The following is a 22,661-nucleotide window of genomic DNA, read 5'->3' on the forward strand; positions in this document are numbered from 1 at the left end:
GGATCCAATATAGTAGGAGCATGCGGATGTACTCTAACATATTGCTTTTATTCTCTGATTTAATGTGCAGTATTACACCTCATAAACTGATGATGTCAATATCTTTCTTTTTAACTATGCAATGCAAATTTACCCTGTGGGATTAATAAGGTTACATTTATCATTCATTTCTTTGAACAAAAACTCCCAGAATTCATTATAGGATAATTATTATAATAACTTACTTTGTCACTAGTGTTGTTTATTTTGATACCCAAGTTTTGAAAATCAGTTTTGAGAACAGTATGTGCCGGTCTGTCTGCTTCACCTACAACTTAATGTGTAAAAAAAAAGAAAAAGAAAAAGAAAAGCAGGTGTGTTCAGAGCCACTAACCCATTTTCATCATGTTGCAGTCTGTGCTCATCATGATGCAGATGACATCGTTTCCTTGCCGGCTAATTAGGTTGCCCGGTGGCAGATCAGTCTGCTAGTATGCCCAGCATTGTGACCAGGAAGTTATTTGTTTGCCAACCTGTAAATGGTTGGCGTAGACTCAATGACCAATGCAGTTAATCTGCTCACTGCACAGCCACATTCATTGAATCCAGAGAGGTGGAGCAGGTTTAGAGGTGGAGCTCCACCGTCGTGAAGCCCCACATTGTGGGAGGGTTACGGTTAGAATTAAGAAGAAGGTTTGGGACTAGTTCCTTCACAGTGCATCAACCAATCACAGAAGCATACTCTGAGTTGGGGTGGAGCAGCCTCTCAAGCTCAAGTGCCGTGTTCCAAATCACATACTAAAATGTACTATTTTGAGTGCACAGGTGCGTTCACACTGACAAGTGTGGAAACATGCAGTGCACTAGAAGTACCCGCGAAATCTGCCAGTAGTGGAAAATACACATACCAGTATTACATTCATGTTTCAATAAGCTGAAGGTGTTTGGGGCGTTTGTTGTTTTCTACATTTGACTTTAAGGTCGAAAAATTGTAGAAATGTACGCAAGTCCTTTTTATATTGTATTCTACAATTTTTGACTGTGCATTGTTTTCTTATCGACAGTATGTAGAGCAAACTCACTTTTCTAACACTAACGCCTTTTACATCCTCAGAAAAACTGTTGTTCTGTTAGCAAATGTGCCTTAAAGACTTTCACTCGGCTTAGTGATAAAAAATAAAACTTTACATTCACTTGGTTCTTTCTTTTTTCCCTCACTTTAAAATACACGCAGACTTTCACGGAAAACAAAAACAAAGCGTGTGACTGTCAGACCTTCATATGGTCATTAACATCTGGAGCAGAGAGGACAACAGTCCTGTTTACACTCTGTTGATCACAGAGTGGACCATATGACCGGACTGAGTGGGGGTGGGGGGGGGGGGGGTGAGAGTGAAAGATTGATGACAGCTGAACAGTCAGGGTTTGGACGGAGGATGCGACACAGACAAAGAGTTGGGGTAAACAAAGTTATGGATTACCGGTGAACTTCCTGGACATCTTTGAAGACATTCGTCATGTCGCACAACGCTGGAGGATGACCGGGCAACTGCATCTTCTCAACTGCGCAGGTTTCTGTCTATGCCTTTGTTAATTTCAAACTAAAGGGAAATTGTAAATATTCTCTCTAAACCTCATCAACTATCAAAAGTTACAAAAAAGTGTTTGAGGACAGTGTAATTGGTTTTGTGCAGCAAAAAGACTGAATCATAGTAAGAACTCTGTAATGTGTTTTTCTTATGAATCACAGGAGCTGAGAGAGTGACGTGCTTCAAAATGAACTGTGCAGTCTTTCTGTTTTTAACATCAAGCTGCTTCACCTGGTCTTCAGCCGTGTATACCACCAACAGAGCAGGTACAGTCGAGTCCTGGCAGCGTCACGTGACGGAGGAGTTTTTGATAATGTTTTGCAGCCACATATTGCAGAAGTGACTTCTGCACTTGGTACATTGCCAAGTGTGTCACATGACCTGCTCTATTTGCCACATTTGAGTTTCAAAATGGATAATCAGACTGAGAAATTTCCACTTGCCTTCCACCAAGACTTCACTAGATTTTTGAATTTCATGGAGCGCTGCAGCTACACATTGAGGCAGGTCTTCACGCATAAGGTTGCACTGAGGACACCCATTTTGATAAATGATCATAGACCACTTTGTTGTAGTTGTAACCAGTGGCTTTCAGTCCTGGTTGATTTGGTAACACCATTGATTACAGGTTGCTTCCCCCATTGGTTGACTTAATTCACTCAGAAATCAAATTTGTTCAAATGTACTTTTTGCCCCAAACACACCTCGAGTAGCTACTCAGAAATGCATTTGCAGATGTCGCCAACATTTGTCTAATTCTGAACTCCTGGTTTTGGGTTGATCCTTCACATGACGACATAAAATGCAAGCATGCACTGGTTTGTGTCGCCAGCACCATGTCCATTATCTGCATACGGTACCATATTTCCTGCTTACCCCTTGTGCATGAGTATTGGAGGCGGCTGTAGCTCAGAGGTTAAGAGCAGGTTGCCTACGAATCGTAAGATGGGCTGTTTAATCCCCGGGTCCACATGCCGAAGTGTCCTAAAGCAAGATACTGAAGTCCAAGTTGCTCCTGATGGCTGGCGAACACTTTGTATATCAGCTCTGTCACCATTGGTGTGAATGGGAGAATGGCAGGCAAATAGTAAAGCACCGAGACCAACAAGGGGAAGAAGTGTACAAGTGAAGACAAGTTGATGCTTCCACATACAGGACGTAGTGTTGTTGACAAAAGTGCCTGTTTTAATGTGATGTGGAAGGTCACGTGACAGTAACTACTATAAATATAACTGCAGATTAATGAATGACTGTTCCCCCGCTGCCTCACACACACACACACACCCTTCCTCCCTCTCTCCCTCCCTCCCTCATCCCCCACATCCACTCCCCCCCACTACTTCACTCACTCACACACACACACCACCTCTCCCTCCCTCACTCCCGCATCCACACACAACCCACCACCCCCCATCCTCCCTTTTTCCCCACCCTTTCCCCCCCTCACACCCACCCCTCCCCATGGTAAATATCATGACACCGACATCTGCTTCACCCACAGCTCCCAAGAAGCTGAAGTATCTTCTGGAGCCGCCCGTGTACGCAGAAGTGGCCGGCCAAAGGGGAGTTAACGTCACCTTGCCGTGTATCCTCAGAACCAAACCCACCCATTACCGGGTCAAATGGACAAAGCTGGAACCGGAACATGTCGGGCCGGAGAACATTATCCTAATATCAAACGGGCGGGCCTGCAAGCCATATGGCCATCTTGGGCGGCGGGCATCTCTCCGGAAGGCTCACACCATGGACGCCTCCCTGCGGCTCAGCCATCTTGAGCTGGAAGATGGCGGCACGTATCGCTGCGAGCTGATCAACGGCATCGAGGACGAGAGCGTCGTCATTGCTTTGAGAGTCGAAGGTAATCTCAAGAACTACCAGTGTTTGCTCGAACGGTTAAAAGTGAAGGAATGCTTTTCAATCTGGTGCCTTAAAGGATCAGTATAAGTTTGGGTGCATATCTCTTGCGCAGCAGAAAAGTTGAAAGGTTGTCACACCCACATAAGAGCAATGGGAAGACAACCATTGACACCAGGCTTTCTATTCCCAGGTGTGGTCTTCCCGTATCAGAGTAAAAGCGGGCGCTACCAATTCACTTTCCAAGAAGCCAAGGAGGCTTGCGCTGACCAGGACGGCACGTTAGCGTCGTACAACCAGCTCTACAGAGGTACCACACTCTAGACAACATTTATTGGTAGGAAACTAATGTTTTTTGGAAAGAGCTTGGAGCTCTCTCAGATCACCCCATCTCTTTTGTGCAGCCTGGACCGAGGGTCTGGACTGGTGCAACGCGGGTTGGCTCCACGATGGAACCGTTCACTACCCGATCATTCACCCTCGACCCGTCTGTGGAGGAGAGCTGCTCCCTGGCATTCGCAGTTACGGGCCAAAAGATAAGAAGCACGATCGCTTTGACGCGTTCTGCTTCACCTCCCAGACGTCGGGTAAGTTTGGAAACAAGGTGGTTAATAGTAACTAAAAAGAATGCAACTTTTAATTGCCTTTCAAAACTCGTACATGAAGTGTTTTGTGAAACAACCCGTCTATTGGAGGAAAATTGTCGTCAGCCTGCTCATTCCAACAAGATTTTTTTGTTTAGTGATGTGAGGAGTAGGATGTTGTTACTTATTTTGTAGTGTTTAGGTGCAGTGATTCTAAATTGTCAACTCTGCATCAAGCTGACCTTTATCTACTGCACAACAGCGAGAATTATAGTAGGTTGGCAGAGGACAATAAAGTCCGTTGTCGTTACATGATGGAAACAAGTTCATCAGTGGGGGAATTCTTGGCAGCCTCTTTCCCCAATTCTTGACAAATGCATTTCTTTAAATCTTTCCTCCTCTCACAGGCTCTGTCTTCTACATATCGGGGTCTTTCTCCTTCGAACAAGCAGAACACGCTTGTAAGCGTCAGGGAGTGGAGTTGGCGTTGGTCGGCCACCTTTACGCCGCCTGGCGTTTCCTAAACTACGACCAGTGCGATGGCGGTTGGTTCAAAGACGGCAGCGTGCGGTTTCCCATCAGCAACCCCAGAGAGCACTGCGGAGGCATCGCTGAGGCAGGTGTGCGCTCATTTGGATTCCCCAACAAGACGGCTCATCTTTACGGAGCTTATTGCTACAGGTAGCCAACTTTCACAAAAAAAATTTGAAATACTCTTACATCAGTGTTTCAACAGAGTTGTGGCACCAAAAATTCAATGCAGAGTATATTCAAAATGTTTGGCAAGGGATTGTCCCAAACAAAGAAGCCTCACATCAGAAGCTACTGAAAATTGATGACATCAGAATTATGAGGTTACGTTTGAACTTTTCAACATCGAAGTAGTCAAATAACTATGGGCATCCATTAGTGTCAATGTGGTGTTATTTAATGAAAACAGATATCCTATTTTGATGAATGAAAAGGGCCCATTTCGATGCAACTTTGTGGATGCAGAAAATAAATAGAGCTAATTTAGAAGCCAGAACAGTAACTCTAAACAGTTTTTGTCCTAAAAGAAGGGACCAAGTGATTGGGTTGGAGGACCTTGGATTCTTGCTATATTCAGAGTCTTTTTTGATAGGGTTTATTTCTCCCATATGAAACAGAAAATTAAAGATATAAAAATAAAATGTATTTTGTCCAGGATGCTTGCAATCTGTCCCCCCAGCTCTCAGCCATATGCTGGCAAAAATTGGTAGTTGTTGACTATTATTTTTCACTACTGCAGGTGCTCCATCAAAAGTAATAATTATTTAAAAAAATGCCAGTAAAACTGACAGAAAGTTTGCACTGTGTATTTTTTTTAGATGGCACAAGCTGTTGGCACCAATGTAATAATTCTTAGAATGGATGTAAATGGATAAAACATATATCCATGCAATCATTTCCCACTAAACCCGTGATAACGAACAAAAACTGTTTTGCAAAAAGGCCAGTGTGTTTATTTAACATGACTCTGACCTGCTTCCTGCGAGCTCATTCTAAGCAGCTAAAACTTTGAGTTTAAAAAAGAACTGGGTTTCTGTAAATGACATGTGATTTCATATGTTCAATAAAGATATGTCCACATACAGTGTGTTTATTTGCCAATATTTCATATATGTGAATTATGTTAAAGTTCATGTGGGAGGTTAAAAAAATTTAAAAAATAGAGTCACATCTCCATTTGTACAGTAAACAGAGCTGTGCATGTATTGAGTTTCATATGACACGTATAGAGAGGACTGTATGCATCATTGGCAACAGATGCTGGTAGCAATCACGCAGTAGTCGAGGTGTATCCATCGAAACAGATCTGATAAAACCGCCTTTTTCTTCCTTTTTGTTTTTTAAAACCGCATATTATCATGAGCATCACAAACTGCCAGCTATAACGCCTTGCGAAATGAATTGTTCATGTCATAGAAAATGAATAATGGGTCCATGAACAGGTACATGAAAAATGTTCTACCAACAATTTCTTTGAAAGTGAACTGACTGACATAAATCACTTTTGTCCCTGAAGTTTCTCTCTGGCGACAGAGTGGTGTTCTCAGTTTAGCTGTGATTAGCCCTTGACTCTTTGAAGCAAACTGTACCAAGTGATTCAAATCGGTAAAGCGACTCAGGATTTCCACCACCGTCCAAGTTAGCTCCCACTTAATTAGGCCAAACATTACTTTAGCTTTATTAAAAAGCAGAATCTTCAAGTGGTAGGAACCAAGACTATTTGATTGTGTCCAACTTTAGTGACTAAAAACTGGAGAACTCAGCCTTGCTACATGGAGGGTGCATTCATGAAGGGATGTTGGTCTCTTTGGGACGTTAACAAGAGCATTGAAGAACGTATTAAAGCCACAGCGTGTAGGATCTGAAACTTTATCACTTTAGTGATTTTTAATGTTAACATCCTAAGACACTGCTCAACATTTGAGGACACTAAAGGTTCGGTTTGGGATGGGTTCTATTTCAAATTAAACATTTTAAGCCTCTTAGTTCAGAGAGTCTGACACTTCTTCACAACCCAAACACCCCATGGCTTAAATGCAATTTAACCAGCATAATAAATGAACCTGTACTGTGTACAGGTCAGATGAATGTGGGGTGTTGTTGGGGAAGAACAAAGCAGAAAACCAAACAAAAAAGGGCAGCTGTTGATGGGAGGAGAGAGCAAACCAGACTGACGACTGAGGATGCCTAAATAACCTTGGCCCAGCCTGTCCAGGTGAACGATATCAGATTAGATTGGTCCGTCCAGAAGTAAATCCAAGACAGGAAAAGCAGCACTGGCAGAGGCTGCCATTATTGGCTAATTGGCATCAGCTGGTGTGGCAAAACATTTCACAATGATTAGGTCATTTACAGCTGTGCTCAGGTGTACAGTGCAGACATTTTAAAATTGTTTTTACTCTGAGTGCTCCCTAACCGTCTCCTTGGTATTTTATGTTTTAAGTAAGATTTAATGCCCATGTATGTTATTATTGGGTGGGATTAGCTCTGATGCAGTGAGAGAATTAGGGTTAAGGTAACCCTTACCCAAAGCCCTCCAACAGCAGCGCTTTTTCCACCAAATCTAACTATATTTGCTATAAATTCCCTGACATGAAATGTCTCTGACTGTACATTAATCAGAGTTAGTAAAAAATACATTGATATCAAATGATAACTGCCTGAAAACTGCTGTAAAGGCCGCATATTTCCATTTTGTTGGTTTCAAAGTCTAATGAGCTCCTTGTTCTTCTCCTGTTCTCCTTCTAGAGGTCAGGGATGATCAATCCATAAGACTACTGTTTTAATTTTACCATTAAGTGACAAAAATCACGTATGAAAATAATAACAGACATTTCATTGTTGATTAAGGTTTACAAGTGAATTCTTGCAAACACTATTTGTAAATGTTTTTATGAAGCTAAATCAACAGACAACACGTGACAACAGTAAAAATTCAAACTTCATTACAGAATCAAATTTTATTTATATTTTTCATTTGATTATTTTTTCTATATTATTTCTACTTGTACATTTATATAGTATGGGTTCACTAGATGAACAATTAACATCACCTGCAGTATTACTGTCGTAGTGTCTGTTACAGCACTTCTTCGGATTCTAGAAAATATACAGTCGCTATGGTTGCATTAGTTACATCACAAAAATATTTTCTGAATGATCCCCAGCTGTCACTTTAGATGCAGTACACAGTCATTTACATCGATTTTACTTGAAACTTCGATTACAACACTGTATGTTGTTACACTTCTGGCTGAATACAGACACAGTGCAGTTAATTTTAGCGAGCCACAGTACAAAGCTTAAGAGACACCTGAATAAAAAGCACCAGAGGACGAGAAGATCAATGATCTGCACTCTTAAAAAATGTCATGTGAGCACTGAGAAAGTCAGGTGGTTCGGCTTTGTCTAGAATCTCATTAATCTCATTTTTAATCCCTGTTTGACACTTTCTCTCCAAATAGATATGAAATAAAAGAACTGAAGGAGAATTGCCTTCATTTCCTCTCCAAGAATAAAACAACAGTTGACATTAATTTATCATAACATTTTCTGACATTAAAACTCTGCTTAAAAAATGTAAATATATGTTTGAGAATATTCTACATTTTCACTATAAAACAGAGTGGAAGCGCATTGAAGAGAAAAGGATCCCATTCACATGGCTGGAGTTCAATTGATTGCCCAAATTTACTTCAGGTGTGATCATTGGCAGGAATTCTGCAGCACACAGGTGGGGAATTAACGTGTCTTAGACAGGAGTGGGGGAGCTTGACAACATTCCACACAGTATTAATAGGTGGATCAGGGAAAATAAATTAACATTGCAAAAAAAAATTATTTTTTTTTTAAATCATGTTGTCAGAATGATATGTCGTCGGTCAGATCATATCTGGGATGGAACTCGCTCTGTGATGGGATCTCAGCCAGTAAACTGGATCCGTACAGTTCTTCGGGGAGAAAACAAAATCTCCCACTCTGCCTCCTTCTGTCATCTCAAGTTTCAAGTCAAAAAATGACAGATGAGCCATTCTTATGAAAAGAAAACCTAGCAAAAGACTCTCAAGGGACCAAAGTGCAGCACAACAGATGGGGTAGCCAAAAAGACTGGATTAACCCTAACCTTCAAGGCAAAGTAGGAAACTACCAAGGGGACCCAAAAGCCAGATTTACTTCATATTATTTGGATTAACTGCAAATTTGACATAAACTTTTACTAAATGTCAACCATGGCAAGCCTTCCTCCATTTTATGGTTCTCCTTCTTGTAGACGGTCTCTGTGTCATTTGTTGTAAAGTTGTGTAATCAAAACATCACAGTGAGGCTTCAACAAACAAGTATTTTTGTTATCAATACATCTGATAATAATTCATCATACTTTTGTCAGAAAATAGTGTAAAAACTACATAACATATTCAAATAGCTTTTTTTTTTGTCTGGCAAATATTTAAAAGCCCAAAGAAGTTCCGTTTATGAAGGAAACTGGATAATTACTGCATCCAAATGGAACTGGTGAGCTCGTAGTTACAACATGGGAAGCTGTGTGCACCATATGCTTGGCAAGCGGTTGAGTCGTAAAACACTGTTGCGAGGGAACGGCAACATTAACGGCATCTGGGAGCCATAAAGGCTAACAATTTAGCAAGCTAACAGGCGGGTAACGTAATACAAGAAATGTCATTTATGTGCAGATCACATAATACCCATGTTTAATTGAAAATATACCAAAGACAACTTATCAAATGTTGAAACTGAAGGAAAAAAACAAATATATGCTCATTTTGAATATGATGCCAGCAACATGTTTCAACAAAGTTGGGTCAGGGCTAACAAAAGACAGAAAAAGTTTCGTAACGCAAAAAAAAAAAAACACCTGGTGGAAGATCTCACAACTAATTAGGTTAATTGGCAACAGATCAGTGATATTATTGGGTATAAAAAGAGCATTTCAGAGACTCTCTCAGCAGAGAAGATGGGAAGGGGGTCACCACTCTGTGAAAGACTGAATGGGAAAATTGTGCAACAATTTAAGAATAATGTTCCTCAATGTAAAATTGCAAAGAAATTCAGGATGCCATTATCTACGATTCATAACATCATTAAAAGATTAAGAGAATCTGGACGAATCTCTGCACACATGGGACAAGGCTGAAAACCAATATTGGATGGTCGTGATCTGTGGGTCCTCAAGTGGTACTGCATTAAAAACAGACACAATTCTGTAGTGGAAATCACTGCATTGGCTCAGGAACCCTTCTGAAAACCATTGTCTATGAACACAGTTAATTGCTGCATCCACAAAGGCTGGTTATAACTCTACCATGTAAAGAAAAAAAACATATATAAACATGATACAAATAGGCACATTTCTCAGTTTCAACATTTGAAATGTCATCTTTGGTCTATTTTCAGTAAAATGTGGGTTTAGACATTTGCAAATTATCACGTTATGTTTTTATTTACATTTTACACAGCGTCCCAATTCTTTTCTCAATGGGTTTGTCGAAAGAGTCCAAGGAGAGAGAGTGGTGGTTAAATAGAATAAACCCAGGACTTTCACCTCGGAGATTAGGGGTTGAGTCCATCAGAAAGCAATGTCAATTTCATTCTTGGGTAACGTACATTAATAATAATTCATGTGACTTTTGTAAGATTATTTCTTTTAATCCATACCATGATCTTTTCCGATCCCTAACCAAGTAGTTTTGGTGGCTAACCCAACTCAAGTATTTTTTTTCCCTAAATCTGACCACATGACTGACTGGTGTGTTTTAAAAATGCTAAACATGATTTTCTGTTTAAACGTCAGCAGCACGTTTGTCGAGTTAACTGCACCAAGGAAAATAATTTTGGTTGTGCTTCAACTAGAGATGTTTGGTCTTTCTGAGTTGAACTGTGCTATATTACAACACAGCAGTGGTGCTTTTCTTCCTGAAATATTAAGATAGATGCATGTTTTCTGAAGCTTGACGTATATCGAAAAAACAAATCTATTTTAAGAGTGCAGACTGTGGAAAATTAAGCCAGACAGGTACTCGGGCAGTTTTCGATAACATTGCGTACAACAGTAAAAACATGACTAAGGTTATACGAACAACAGGTTTTAGTGCATGTCAGACCAGATGATGCTGAGAATTCACACTTTGCTACATGTAAAACTTATCCAGATTTCAGTAAAGTATCAGTAGTTTGTTACAAATATGTTAAAATGCAGTGTGCGGCACGAGCTGTCAAATTCATGGATTTAACATTGTCATTGAACAGGTTAGATGTCTAATATGTTTACCTAAAGCACAACTATACTCAGCAACAGATTGACTGCTTTTTGAGAGAATTTAAACAATCAGATAATTACTTCTCTAATTTAGATTGCAGGTAAATTATTTTTATATAAAAGAGATCCTTCTGCATAAAAGTTGTCCTTCTGTAATGAAAGTCAAAAAACAATAATTTTCAGTCAACGAACATAAATCTTTTTCCTCCAAAAAAAAAAGAGATGGTTGTTGAACCCAGTTCTGTCTGTTTAAAAATCAAATCGTATCTTATCTTTTGATAGAATATGAGTCTTTACTACGAAATGTTGGGAGTCATTTTTTCCAGGGATATCGAATGTATGTCAAGCAGCATTCAAGCTTTTAGAGTTTTTATTTCTCAAATGGCCAAATGAACTGATTCTCCAAAAGCTCCAAGAACCTTTTTTTTTTTTTTAGACATGCATCACTTTCTCCTGTGTCTCCTGTCTCCACTTCCATGACTGTACGAACTGTGGCATTGGGATGACTTTAATATTTGTTTAATACAGTTTAACATGATGGAGAAACTGGGCTGGACAGACTTTTGAGACACAAGAAGGGCGGGAAAACAGGAGGAGGAATGCTGTTTTGTAAAAAAAAAAAAAAGGCAGGATGGCTTTAAAAATTCCACTTAATGTCCCAAAACAGCGGAGCAGCTTTCTCTGTGGCTGCACCCTTGACCTCCATGACCTCCTCAAGCTGGTCAGGATGTGAGGTAACGGAGATCTCTTCTACCGAATGGGCTAGAGGTGGGGGGAAATACAAAAGTAAAGGATTTTTACCATCAAGGAGCCTGACTGGCCCTTTTTATTAGGTACACCTGTACCAATTAAAGCTGTTCAGCCACAACATCTGATCCCTATAATGTTCAGGTTGGTATTTTTGGCTGGCAGAAGAGACTGTTGAAACACCAGTGTGATAAAATGTGACAAATCTTGCATCGACTTATATTTCATTACATGCTCAGGATATTTTGTGATTCTATTATGAGGCTTTTTGAGAAAGCATTTAATCCATTACAACTATTTAATAAAATGTACTACAAGTGGCGAATCAAGGTCAGGCATAATGAACTTACTTGACACGCAGGTGATCTGAGGCTCCTCCCATTGACCGCCCGGCAGGCATTTGATTACAGGATTCAGTTTCTGCAAAAAACCCTCTTCGCAGTAGTAGCGCACCTTGGTGTGGGTCTCGTAACGCAGCCGCTTCTTCCCAAACACCTTAGCATGGGGAACCAGGGGGGGCTCGTCACAGGAGGCTGTGGGAAACAGCTTTGCTTCTTAGATTCTTCCCAGGAGTTGTGATTTAAAAAAATAAGACCTCACACAAGAAGGCGTTTAGAAAAGGTGCAGTTCAACCGAGGGGAACTCACAGACGTCCTTCTTGCAGGTGTACGACAGGTGGTAGTTGCACGGCACGTCGCTCCAGCGGCCGCCATCGTGCCACACCATCACGGCACAATCCTCGCCGGACAGGAAGTAGCTGTCAGGCTGGCCTTTGTACCAGTTTTCATAAAGCTAACAGAGAAATATCAGCGGGTTCAGAGTCACATGAAAGAACAGGTCAAATCCAATAGAGCTTTCTGGAAGAAAAAAAAAAAATCACATAACTCACCAGAGGGTTTCCATCTGACCAGCGGAAGTCTCCTTCGATGGTTCTGTCATTTAGTCCAATCCACTGGTATTCTCTGTATTTGTCTACATTAAATATAAAATATACACCAATCGCCCATACCGTTAAAAACACTGACAGGTGAAGAAGTATAATACAACAGCCCAGAAATAGAGATTATAATGTTCAGCTGTTATTCAATCTGACAGAAAGATATGTTGAATTTAATGGTCATTTTGGAGACTGTAATTTGTGGTGCTGTTGAAATGCACTGGTTTCTACTGAAGAGAATTCCTAATAATTCCCTCTCATTTAAATTAATTGGGTTGACAAAATATTAGGAACACCTCTCAGCACTACAATGGACGGCAAAAATATTTACTTTTCCACTGGAATCAGTTGATAAAGACTCACAATACACCACCCTGCTTTTGAAATTCTGAAAAAGTGGACGGTGTGTTTTTTAAAAGACAACTCCTTCCAAACATAACAGTATGAGTATCAGTTAATATGATCCATGGAAACTGCCTCCAAGGCATCCACCAGAAAAATGTCAGATAACTATCTCCTCGCCCTGTTACTAGACAAAATACCAACAGCTACTTCAAAACCGTGACATTTTTTCAAGAAAAAAACACATTCAATGAGCTGGAGCACATAAAAGGTCTTTGTTGTGTCTTGTCTACAGAAATCTGAGTGGCTCATTAAAACAAACCCATCACCTTTGATTTTTGAGGAGTATGAATTGGAGGAATGTTAAGGTGGAAGATCTTTGGTTTGATGTCTGTTTTAAGAAGAAGTATGCATCCCTACAAAACCCATCTGTTCCATTAATATATATATATATATGTGTGTGTGTGGGTGTGTGGTTAAATGTCTCGCTGTTCAACCCGGTATCACAGCAAAACGTGAAATAGACACGCCGGCCCACTCCAGCAAAATGTGAAATAACCACGCTTTGGCCTGTCGAGGCGTGACGGTTTCACGTTTTCTTGTAGAGGAATGAAAATGAAACCTACTAGTGCATACAGCCATGTGATTTACAGGAAAATGAAAACACATGGTTGGAGTTAGGAAAAAAAAAGCGACTGAACAACAACTCATTACAATCACAACAAGAAAGCTGACTAACTGCTTGCCCTGATGGATTAAATGTGTCAAGCAAATGTTTTGGTGTTCTACAAGATGATGTTCAGAAGAATACTGAATGTGGGAAACGGTGCAAACCTCAGACATATTTAGTCAATACGCTGTTTTATAAAATGGTAATCGGTAATAAAAAAGTGTCTGTAATTCTAAAACAGGATTGTGTTTTTTGGCAACACATATTAAACAGTGTAAATAGGAACTTTCTTCCATTTGAACTGGTGACACTTTACTTGTCAAGTGTTTCGTCAACTATAAGCAATCACATCATTTTGGCCTCCAGAGCACTAAATCTCTTAATAAGCGCCAGCTTCTCTTCGGCCAAGTTTTACCGTTGATGTGGTCCTGTTCCTCGGGAGTCATGACAGACAGGAGATGTCCGCCACACATCCGGCAGTGCTGCTCGGCCGCCTCCCAGCTCTGCCGTTTGCTAAAGTGGCGATAACAGAAGCTCTGGAACTTCTCCCAACCGGGCTCACACACCTCCAGGTCTGAGACGGGACAGGGAAATGAATTAGCAGAAAGGTCGTGCTGCTATTTGGGAGATTTTTGCGTTCATCAAATATCTGGCACTACACCTGCGTGGCACAAGTCTCCTCCATAACCGGGCAGACAGATGCACCTGTATGATTGACCGTCAACACAAGTGCCTCCATTCAAGCAGGGGTTCTCCAGGCAGGAGTCTGCAGACATGTGAAGAAGATGGTACTTGGTAACAAAGCTCTGGTCAAAGATAACAGTGTTGAGAATCACAGCTATATAAACTATCTTTTAAACTAATTCTACAAGAAACTCGATGCTTCCTTCTTTTGATTTATGTACGCAAACAATTAGCTGCTAGTCATTTTCCATATGAATGAACATTATTTTCGAGATTGAATCTTACTTTATTACCAACAATAATTGAATTGGATTTGACTTTTATTTTTTAAGTTCATAAACCCTGCATAAAACAAATGAAGAGCCACCTAAAACCGTTTCCTTCCTGATTTACTAGCATCTCATTTCCAGATAAAAAGGCCTTAAAAACAGCCACCAGCAGATGGAGCTGTGACATCAGATATGATAACCAGCACTACATTCCTGTTTACTTTAGCTTCACTGTTTCAAACTGTCATTTGATTTTTTTTTTTTTTTAAAGTACAATAAAGTTTTGTTTTGAAATAAGGAATAACATGTCAATAATTTGATAATATTTTTCTCCTGATGCCACAGTGAAGCTGGAAATTCAATCTGTAGTGATTCTGTAAATGGAGGAAGGACCATTATTCATGCTTGTGCAATTTTTCTTTTTAGATCTATCATTTTTCTGATAATAACACAATCAACTTCAAGTATTTTCTCTGCATTTTCCAGTATGACGTGGATATATTGATTTTACATGTTTAAGTGAGTAAATATTGTAAGTGACAGCTGAATAAAATTTGATTTTTTGATTTATTTGATTTTATACACTTTATTAATCCCCGAGGGGAAATTTCTTCACTACAGCAGGGGGGCTCTCAGGGAGGAGCTGCTGCAGCAGGCTGCCACTAGCGCGGCGCCAGGTAACCTGACCTGAGGTGCATGTTTTTGGATGATGGGAGGAAGCCGGAGAACCCGGAGAGAACCCACGCAAGCATAGGGAGAACATGCAAACTTTTATATACTAAAATAATGTATATAAACTGTTCAGGATGGAGCTCTGTTGAATTTTTTTTTTAATTTTTTTTTTTTTAATGATCCTGTGAAGGCTTCTATATAATTTTAAAGACAAATCTGTACAAAAGGATTGTGACTCATTTGCACATCACTTCAGACAAAAGCATCAAATTCATAATTGTAAATGTGTGATGTTACAAAATCAACTCAATTTGGAGCAGTTTTTCAATAATTTGACGGTGGATAATAAAACCCTCTTATATAAAACACGAGCCTGCTGTGAGCTATTCTCCAACTTAATTTAAAAATGGGAAGCCAATCGGTCTGTTGCGCTTAGTCAGCTTGAGGTGTTAAATTGCAAAGTACTGTGGATCTCCTGAGTTTGCATTTTTTTTAAACAGAACTTCCCCTTCCCTAAACAACAGAGAAGCAAACTAACACCAGCTGTTATCATCTACTGTGCTGCACTTCTTTTATGGAGCACAAGTACCTGAACCGCCTCCTTGTCGTACGGCAGATACTTTGGCACCCGGCAGGGAGGCAGCCATGGCAGTCTGCTCCTCTTCTTTTTTTAAATACTCGGGGTGCACGGTGGGAGCGGTGACGGTCGCGTCGGCGGTGTGTGCAGGACTGGACGTCTCCTCCTCTTCGGTTTTCCATGTGCATATTTTAACGGAGGGCTCGTCTGTGCCGGTCTCCCCCTCACCTCCCTCTGATCCACGTTCTGTTGAGACAGTTCAATAAGTTATTTTTAAACGCAGAAAACTTCACTTCAATGCTCTCTAGGCGACGGCGTGACAATTTCACGATGCCGAGGCTTAAAGTCAGTAAACATAAAAAAGGATGTCAACTAATAAAAGAACAACTAAAATAATCTGTTTGGGTTGGGGTTTTTTGGGTTCGTTTTAGGGCAGCAGCTAACAATTAGAATAGAAATAGTACAAGTGCAGATTCATTTTCTGTCATTTAACCATCTGATTACCTGAAATAACATTGCAGCTCTATTTAGTAGAGTTTTTATATGATTTTAGTTACTTATAAGGAGTATTTTTATCATCATGAAATGCATACAGCTGACATAAAATCTGTTTCTACCGGGAAAATGATCAGAGGAAAAACCTCAAAAAGGTCAAATCGTCTGAACCCATTGTGAAGTTGGTGTAAACTGGGATTTACTTTTCATTCAGTTGATAAATATGTGGTTTATTTTCGTATCTCTGGCCATCAGTTCAACTCACCAAGTGAGCAGGTAGAGGAGATAAGTGTTTGATATGCAAAAACAAGTTACCATTCATGCTGCTCTCCGCCGTGACCTCTTGCTCCTTGGAGTCGTCTTCAGACTTCTCAGCGACGGGAGGCTCGCCGCTGTATTCCCGATCGGAGCGAGACTCCTGCGGTGTGGAGGAAGACTCCCAGCCAGGCGTGATGGTCAGATGAGGGATCAGTGTGATTTTTATCTCTGAGAGGGGAGGAGCGTCAGTGCCGGCCTCACCTTCAGCCGCCTCAGAAGTGCGGTCCGCTGAGAGAGTTGGGTTTGTCAGAAGGTCTTCTGAGTTCTTCTGCGGGCTTTCTCCCGATGACTCACCTGATCCCTCTCTGGGGTCTCGTTCCCTTCCCTCTGGATTACTGTCTGTGATATTTTGGGCTGTGCTGAGGAAGACTACCGGGCTCTCTCCCAGTCCTTCTTGCTCCAGTTTGTCCTGAATGTCCTCCGGAGGTTCAGCCCCGGATGAAACATTACTGTCGGGTAGGAAAGTTATAATCTCTGGGGAGCTGGCTTCAACCTCCACAGATGAAGGAGGCTGGGTTACAGAAACTGGGGATGCTAACAAAGTAACTGCAACAATTTTTAGGACTGGAGCATCGATGCTGGAGCCTGAGTCGTCTGTGACTGTAATGACCTCTGCTGTTGGGATTTCTGACAGGTGGATGTGTCCACTCTGCTCTGTTGAATCATCTTCCTCCTCTAAAGTGCTCTTGAGTTCCTCGTCTCCGTGGAAGATGGGGATGGGGGACTCTGTTGTTACACCCGAGTGCACTTCAGTCGGATCATGACCTGTCAAGAAAAGGCATGATCTCAAATCTGTCACTTACAAAGCAGTTAAAAAATAAAAACGAAGCAGGAAATATGGCTAAGTGACAATTAAATAGGGTTTAGGCAGCAGTAATTCATAATGTGTTTACTGGCCTTATTACAAGTTGTGAAAATGAGTATAATTTGTAGAGATTTAAATTATGTCATTTACTTGTTATATATATTCTGCAGGGATGTTTTTAGCCATGTTAGAAAAGTAGCTCCATGCACGTTATTGTTGGTCAGTCAGGCTATTTCTTTCAATCGGATGGATTTCCATGACATTTGTGGCCAACACTAATGATCCCTCCACCTCCTGAGTTTTCCTTTAGCACCCCCAACTGGTCAGATTTTGAATTTATTCTAGACTCTGGAGCTTTAGTTTGTTTGATATATATTTTACTTTAAAGTGTTTTTCAAAATAGTCAAATAGAATTTACATGTTGGTGTACCATACTAACGGGTTACACCCACATGCTACATGTTAGTATGTTGACATTGTGAATGCTTTAGGAAGATAAATGCGAAACTTTAACATGCTCAGTGCAGCAAAGTGAACATTATACATTTAAATTACATTAAAAAAGTAGCCAACGTGTTGACTTTATGCAAATCTAACATGTTAAAAGTTAACATGTTAACATCCAGCAGGGGTGAACATGCCTTTTCAACATGTGAAACTACAGTATAGGTAAAAAAAAAAAAAAAACGTTTTACTTCCAAGCATTGAAGGATTATAAGGATAAATTCTTACTACAGTAGATCCATAAATCTAACCCGAATGATTAAGTTTTCGGTTAAGGTGTTTTTTTAAAGATATTTTGAAGTTACAATATAATTATGACTTTTGATGGTTTATAAGCCGGGAATCAGTTATTGCAGCAACTCCCATATGACATGAATGTGTGCACCAGTGCAGGCAAGAATGTAAGAATATTTCTTAATTCTATTTTTTTTTAATTCAGCCAACAAAAGAGGGTTTAAACCCTCAGAGTCACTAGCAATGAAGGAAACTCTCAAATTGCCAGTTTTAGTCTCGGTACTTGTTGCGAGTCAAATATTGCATCATTGTATTGTGCTAACTTTGATATTTACAGCTTACTTACTTGAGTCAGACGTGTGGACCTCTTCAGAGGTGGCAGATGTCTCCCCACCAATCAAACTCTCCGTCACAGAGTTTTGAGTTACTTCATCTGGAGTAGGATTGTCACTATCCTGTCCAGACCCCTCCGCCGTTGGGTGGTCGTCCCCAGCTGGGCTGTTATCAAAGGGTGGCAACAGGGAGGTGGAGTGAACATCTGTTTCCTCAGCGTGGGGTGAAGTTGTCACCGCTGATGTCTCCTCAGGAGAACCAGTGCCGGTTTCTTCCGTCTGCCCTGAAGCATCATGAGAGGTGCTCACGTAGGCCGGCTCAGTTACGGAGGTGTGATCCAGGTGGACATCGTAGGCCGGCTCAGTTACGGAGGTGTGATCCAGGTGGACATCTGGAGTGTGGTCCTCTTGTAGCACCGGGAGAGCGCTCTCCAGATGCACCTCTGGAGAGCTGGTGGGCTGCTCATCCACATCTGCTCCAGATGTTGCATTAACAACGAGGGTATCTAGGCTTTCAGTCTCAGCAGTATGATGCTCTGTGGGCTCTCTGCTTCCTGAAGTAGTTGCATCGGTTGTGGGTAGAGATGGGTCTTCATCAACAGTTACTACACCATCAACCTTTGGAGAGGTTGTTGGAAGCACATGAGAGTCTTCATGATCTGTGTCTTCTTCATGATCTGTGTCTTCATGATCTGTGTCTTCATGAGCTGTGTCTTCTTCATGATCTGTGTCTTCTTCATGATCTGTGTCTTCTTTATGATCTGTGTCTCCATGAGCTGTGTCTTCTTCATGATCTGTGTCTTCTTCATGATCTATATCTGGCTTTTCTTCATGATCTATATCTGGCTTTTCTTCATGATCTATGTCTTCTTTATGATCTGTGTCTGGCTTTTCTACATGATCTGTGTCTGGGTCTTCATGATCTGTGTCTTCTTCATGATTTGTGTCTTCTTTATGATCTGTGTCTTCTTTGTGATCTGTGTCTGGCTTTTCTACATGATCTGTGTCTGGGTCTTCATGATCTGTGTCTTCTTTATGATCTGGGTCTTCTTCATGATCTATGTCTTCTTTATGATCTGTGTCTTCTTTATGATCTGTGTCTTCATGATCTGTGTCTTCTTTATGATCTGTGTCTTCTTTGTGATCTGTGTCTGGCTTTTCTACATGAACTGTGTCTGGGTCCTCTTCATGAGCTGTGTCTTCTTCATGATCTATGTCTGGCTTTTCTACATGATCTGTGTCTTCATGATCTGTGTCTTCTTTGTGATCTGTGTCTGGCTTTTCTACATGATCTGTGTCTGGCTTTTCTACATGATCTGTGTCTTCATGATCTGTGTCTTCTTTATGATCTGTGTCTTCTTTGTGATCTATGTTTGGCTTTTCTACATGAACTGTGTCTGAGTCTTCTTCATGATCTGTGTCTTCTTCATGATCCATGTCTGGCTTTTCTACATGATCTGTGTCTTCATGATCTGTGTCTTCTTTGTGATCTGTGTCTGGCTTTTCTACATGATCTGTGTCTGGCTTTTCTACATGATCTGTGTCTTCATGATCTGTGTCTTCTTTATGATCTGTGTCTTCTTTGTGATCTATGTTTGGCTTTTCTACATGAACTGTGTCTGAGTCTTCTTCATGATCTGTGTCTTCATGATCCATGTCTGGCTTTTCTACATGATCTGTATCTGGGTCTTCTTCATGATCTGTGTCTTCTTTATGATGTGTGTCTTCTTTGTGATCTGTGTCTGGCTTTTCTACATGATCTGTGTCTGGGTCTTCATGATCTGTGTCTTCTTCATGATCTGTGTCTTCTTTATGATCTGTGTCTGGCTTTTCTACATGATCTGTATCTGGGTCTTCTTCATGATCTGTGTCTTCTTTATGATCTGTGTCTGGCTTTTCTACATGATCTGTATCTGGGTCTTCTTCATGATCTGTGTCTTCTTTATGATCTGTGTCTGGCTTTTCTACATGATCTGTGTCTGGGTCTTCATGATCTGTGTCTTCTTTATGATCTGTGTCTGGCTTTTCTACATGATCTGTGTCTGGGTCTTCATGATCTGTGTCTTCTTTATGATCTGTGTCTGGCTTTTCTACATGATCTGTGTCGTCTTCATGATCTGTGTCTTCTACATGATCTGTGTCTGGGTCTTCTTCATGATCTGTGTCTTCTACATGATCTGTGTCTTCTTTATGATCTGTGTCTTCATGATCTGTGTCTTCTACATGATCTGGGTCTGGGTCTTCTTCATGATGTATGTGTTCTTTATGATCTGTGTCTTCTTTATGATCTGTGTCTGGGTCTTCTACATGATCTGTGTCTGGCTTTTCTACATGATCTGGGTCTTCTTTGTGATCTGTGTCTGGGTCTTCTTTGTGATCTGTGTCTGGGTGTTCTTCGTGCTCTGTGTCTGTTTTTTCTACATGATCTGTGTCTGTTTTTTCTACATGATCTGTGTCTGGGTCTTCTTCAGGGGCTGGCTGATGGTACTCAGGGTAGCTGTCCTTCTCTATGGGTGTCCAGGTATCTTCGGTGGATAAGTGCTCTTGACGCTCAGACGGAGGAGTCACAGACAGACGGTCCACCGTGAGCAGTGGCTCCTTGTCATAAGTTAGGGTTGTGGAATGAGCGTCCACATTGTCCTGCTCTACTGGTTCTGTTGCCTGGGCACGTTGCACCTCTTCAACACCCTGTGGGGTCACTTCACTCAGGCTGGCCTCCTCCTGAGCTGGATTAGTTGAGAAAACAATGTCTTGGCCAATGTCCTCTGGCTCAGTGGCAAGATAATCCTGAGGAGATTCAGTGTAAGGGCCATTATCACCTGGAGAAAAAGAGCATAATTAAAAAATGTCATTTGCAATGCCAGGATTTGTTTGAGCCTGTTCCTAATGCTTTTATACTTGGTTAAATGTAGAATGAGGAAGTTTATTTACATGCTAGAAACAAAAGACGGTGTCACTGATCTTCATCAGGAAGACTAAAATGTTTTTGTTTATTTTAAAATGATCAGAAATGCAGTATCTTGAAGCAGTTTTTTTCTTTGTTTACCACTTATCACCGCTTACAATGAAGTTATCTCAGTTTAGTTCGCCGCGGTGTAAATATTAATTTACATCTAACCTTCTCAGATTGTGTCATTTTAATATTTTTACATGAGGTTTAACTATCAATTATTTCTTAAGAAAAAAAAGTAAAAATTAAAGTACAGTTTTGTGTAATAAAGCGGTACCTCTTGATTTCTATCCGGTTAACTTGACCCTCTAAAAATAAACCAGACACTTTGTTCTCTTACTTTTGAAGCAGTAGACGTCATGTCGAGAGTGAACCTCGGGAAAGCCTGTCTGGTTGCTGTACCGATAGACGGTTCGGACCCCAGGTTCGCCTCCTCCGCAGCGCTCTCTGGGGGTGACGATGGGGTACCGCACGCTCCCGTCCGCCAGCCACCCCGGGCTGCAGTGGTTCAGTCCGTCGTTCCAGGCTGCGTAGAGTTGAGCCGTGGTGGCCAGCTCCGCACCGTGACTCAGACAGTAGGCCTTGGCCTCCCAGAAGGTGAAACGCTGGGGGGTGGAGCCATGGAACACCTCACCTTCAAATAGCGAAACAGGTATCAGGTTTTTAGGGTCTTTTGCCTGTTGCCTTTGCTGCAGTTTTACATGCCGGGCCTCATCAGGTGAGCAATCAAAACAAAAGCCTTTTACAGTTTTGATTTCTTATAGGTTATTGTTCCCTTTTTTCTCCTCAATTTTACTTGTTTTTTTACTTGTCTGCTGTATTTTTTTTTTTTGCTGTAATCAAGGCATGCATTAAGTCCAATGGGCATTATGAGAGGTAAGATCAAGCTAACATTTTATTTATTTTATATAGTTTATTTGGCTTAAACATTAAAAATGCCCACACTGTTTTGCAGAGTTACTTCCGTCCTTTATTTTCTGCTACATTATTGTTTCCATCATTTTTTTTTTTTTTTTTTTTTTTTTTTTTTTTTTTAAGCAATTTGAAATATAATGGACTTTTTTGGGTGTGTTTAATAACCACTATACAAGGCCAAGAGGACAAATGAGCATTACACCTATGTCATAGTTAAACATCTCATTCCAAAACCTTGGGCATTAATGTGCTGCTGCAACAGCTTCAACTCCTCTGGTTGCAGGATTTCCACCAGATGCTGGAATTTGGCCGCAGGGATTAACTCCTGTTCCACCACAAGGGATTATTCATTTTTCACAAAAATAATGAAACACTTAGTATCGTGGTGCATGCAACTAG

The 22,661-nt window shown here is 40.8% G+C and overlaps 2 protein-coding genes across 3 annotated transcripts in view; one reads left to right on the forward strand and one right to left on the reverse strand.

The window, feature by feature from the left end:
* The first annotated feature begins 1,385 nt into the window (after window positions 1-1,385).
* On the forward strand, window positions 1,386-5,621 carry hapln2 (hyaluronan and proteoglycan link protein 2). Its single transcript, XM_069140776.1, has 6 exons — window positions 1,386-1,550; window positions 1,730-1,834; window positions 3,070-3,426; window positions 3,616-3,732; window positions 3,827-4,009; window positions 4,414-5,621. Exons 1-6 carry the CDS (start codon window positions 1,517-1,519, stop codon window positions 4,689-4,691), a joined length of 1,074 nt encoding a protein of 357 aa, XP_068996877.1. The 5' UTR covers window positions 1,386-1,516; the 3' UTR covers window positions 4,692-5,621.
* A 1,846-nt stretch (window positions 5,622-7,467) lies between these two features.
* bcan (brevican) overlaps window positions 7,468-22,661 on the reverse strand; it is a 28,830-nt gene continuing 13,636 nt past the window's right edge. For both annotated transcript variants that reach the window (XM_069140797.1, XM_069140788.1), the window contains exons 6-15: window positions 21,688-21,981; window positions 18,412-21,216; window positions 16,520-17,287; window positions 15,722-15,955; window positions 14,169-14,273; window positions 13,923-14,081; window positions 12,448-12,530; window positions 12,206-12,350; window positions 11,909-12,091; window positions 7,468-11,573 (exon numbers count right to left, since the gene is read on the reverse strand). In XM_069140797.1, the coding sequence (XP_068996898.1) occupies window positions 11,449-11,573; window positions 11,909-12,091; window positions 12,206-12,350; window positions 12,448-12,530; window positions 13,923-14,081; window positions 14,169-14,273; window positions 15,722-15,955; window positions 16,520-17,287; window positions 18,412-21,216; window positions 21,688-21,981 (4,901 nt within the window). In that variant the 3' untranslated portion in view covers window positions 7,468-11,448. The remainder of the gene's footprint in view (window positions 11,574-11,908; window positions 12,092-12,205; window positions 12,351-12,447; window positions 12,531-13,922; window positions 14,082-14,168; window positions 14,274-15,721; window positions 15,956-16,519; window positions 17,288-18,411; window positions 21,217-21,687; window positions 21,982-22,661) is intronic.

The sequence above is a fragment of the Embiotoca jacksoni genome, unplaced genomic scaffold (genome assembly GCF_022577435.1).
Source record: "Embiotoca jacksoni isolate LCO1_2020_lvr unplaced genomic scaffold, fEmbJac1.0.p SCAF_11, whole genome shotgun sequence".
NCBI classification, from domain to species: Eukaryota; Metazoa; Chordata; class Actinopteri; family Embiotocidae; genus Embiotoca; species Embiotoca jacksoni.

Coding starts and splice junctions, on each gene's coding strand:
- hapln2 (XM_069140776.1), top strand. CDS start 1,517: ATGACCGGGCAACTGCATCTTCTCAACTGCGCAG. Junction 1,551..1,729: donor GCATCTTCTCAACTGCGCAG/GTTTCTGTCTAT, acceptor TATGAATCACAG/GAGCTGAGAGAGTGACGTGC. Junction 3,733..3,826: donor GTACAACCAGCTCTACAGAG/GTACCACACTCT, acceptor TCTTTTGTGCAG/CCTGGACCGAGGGTCTGGAC.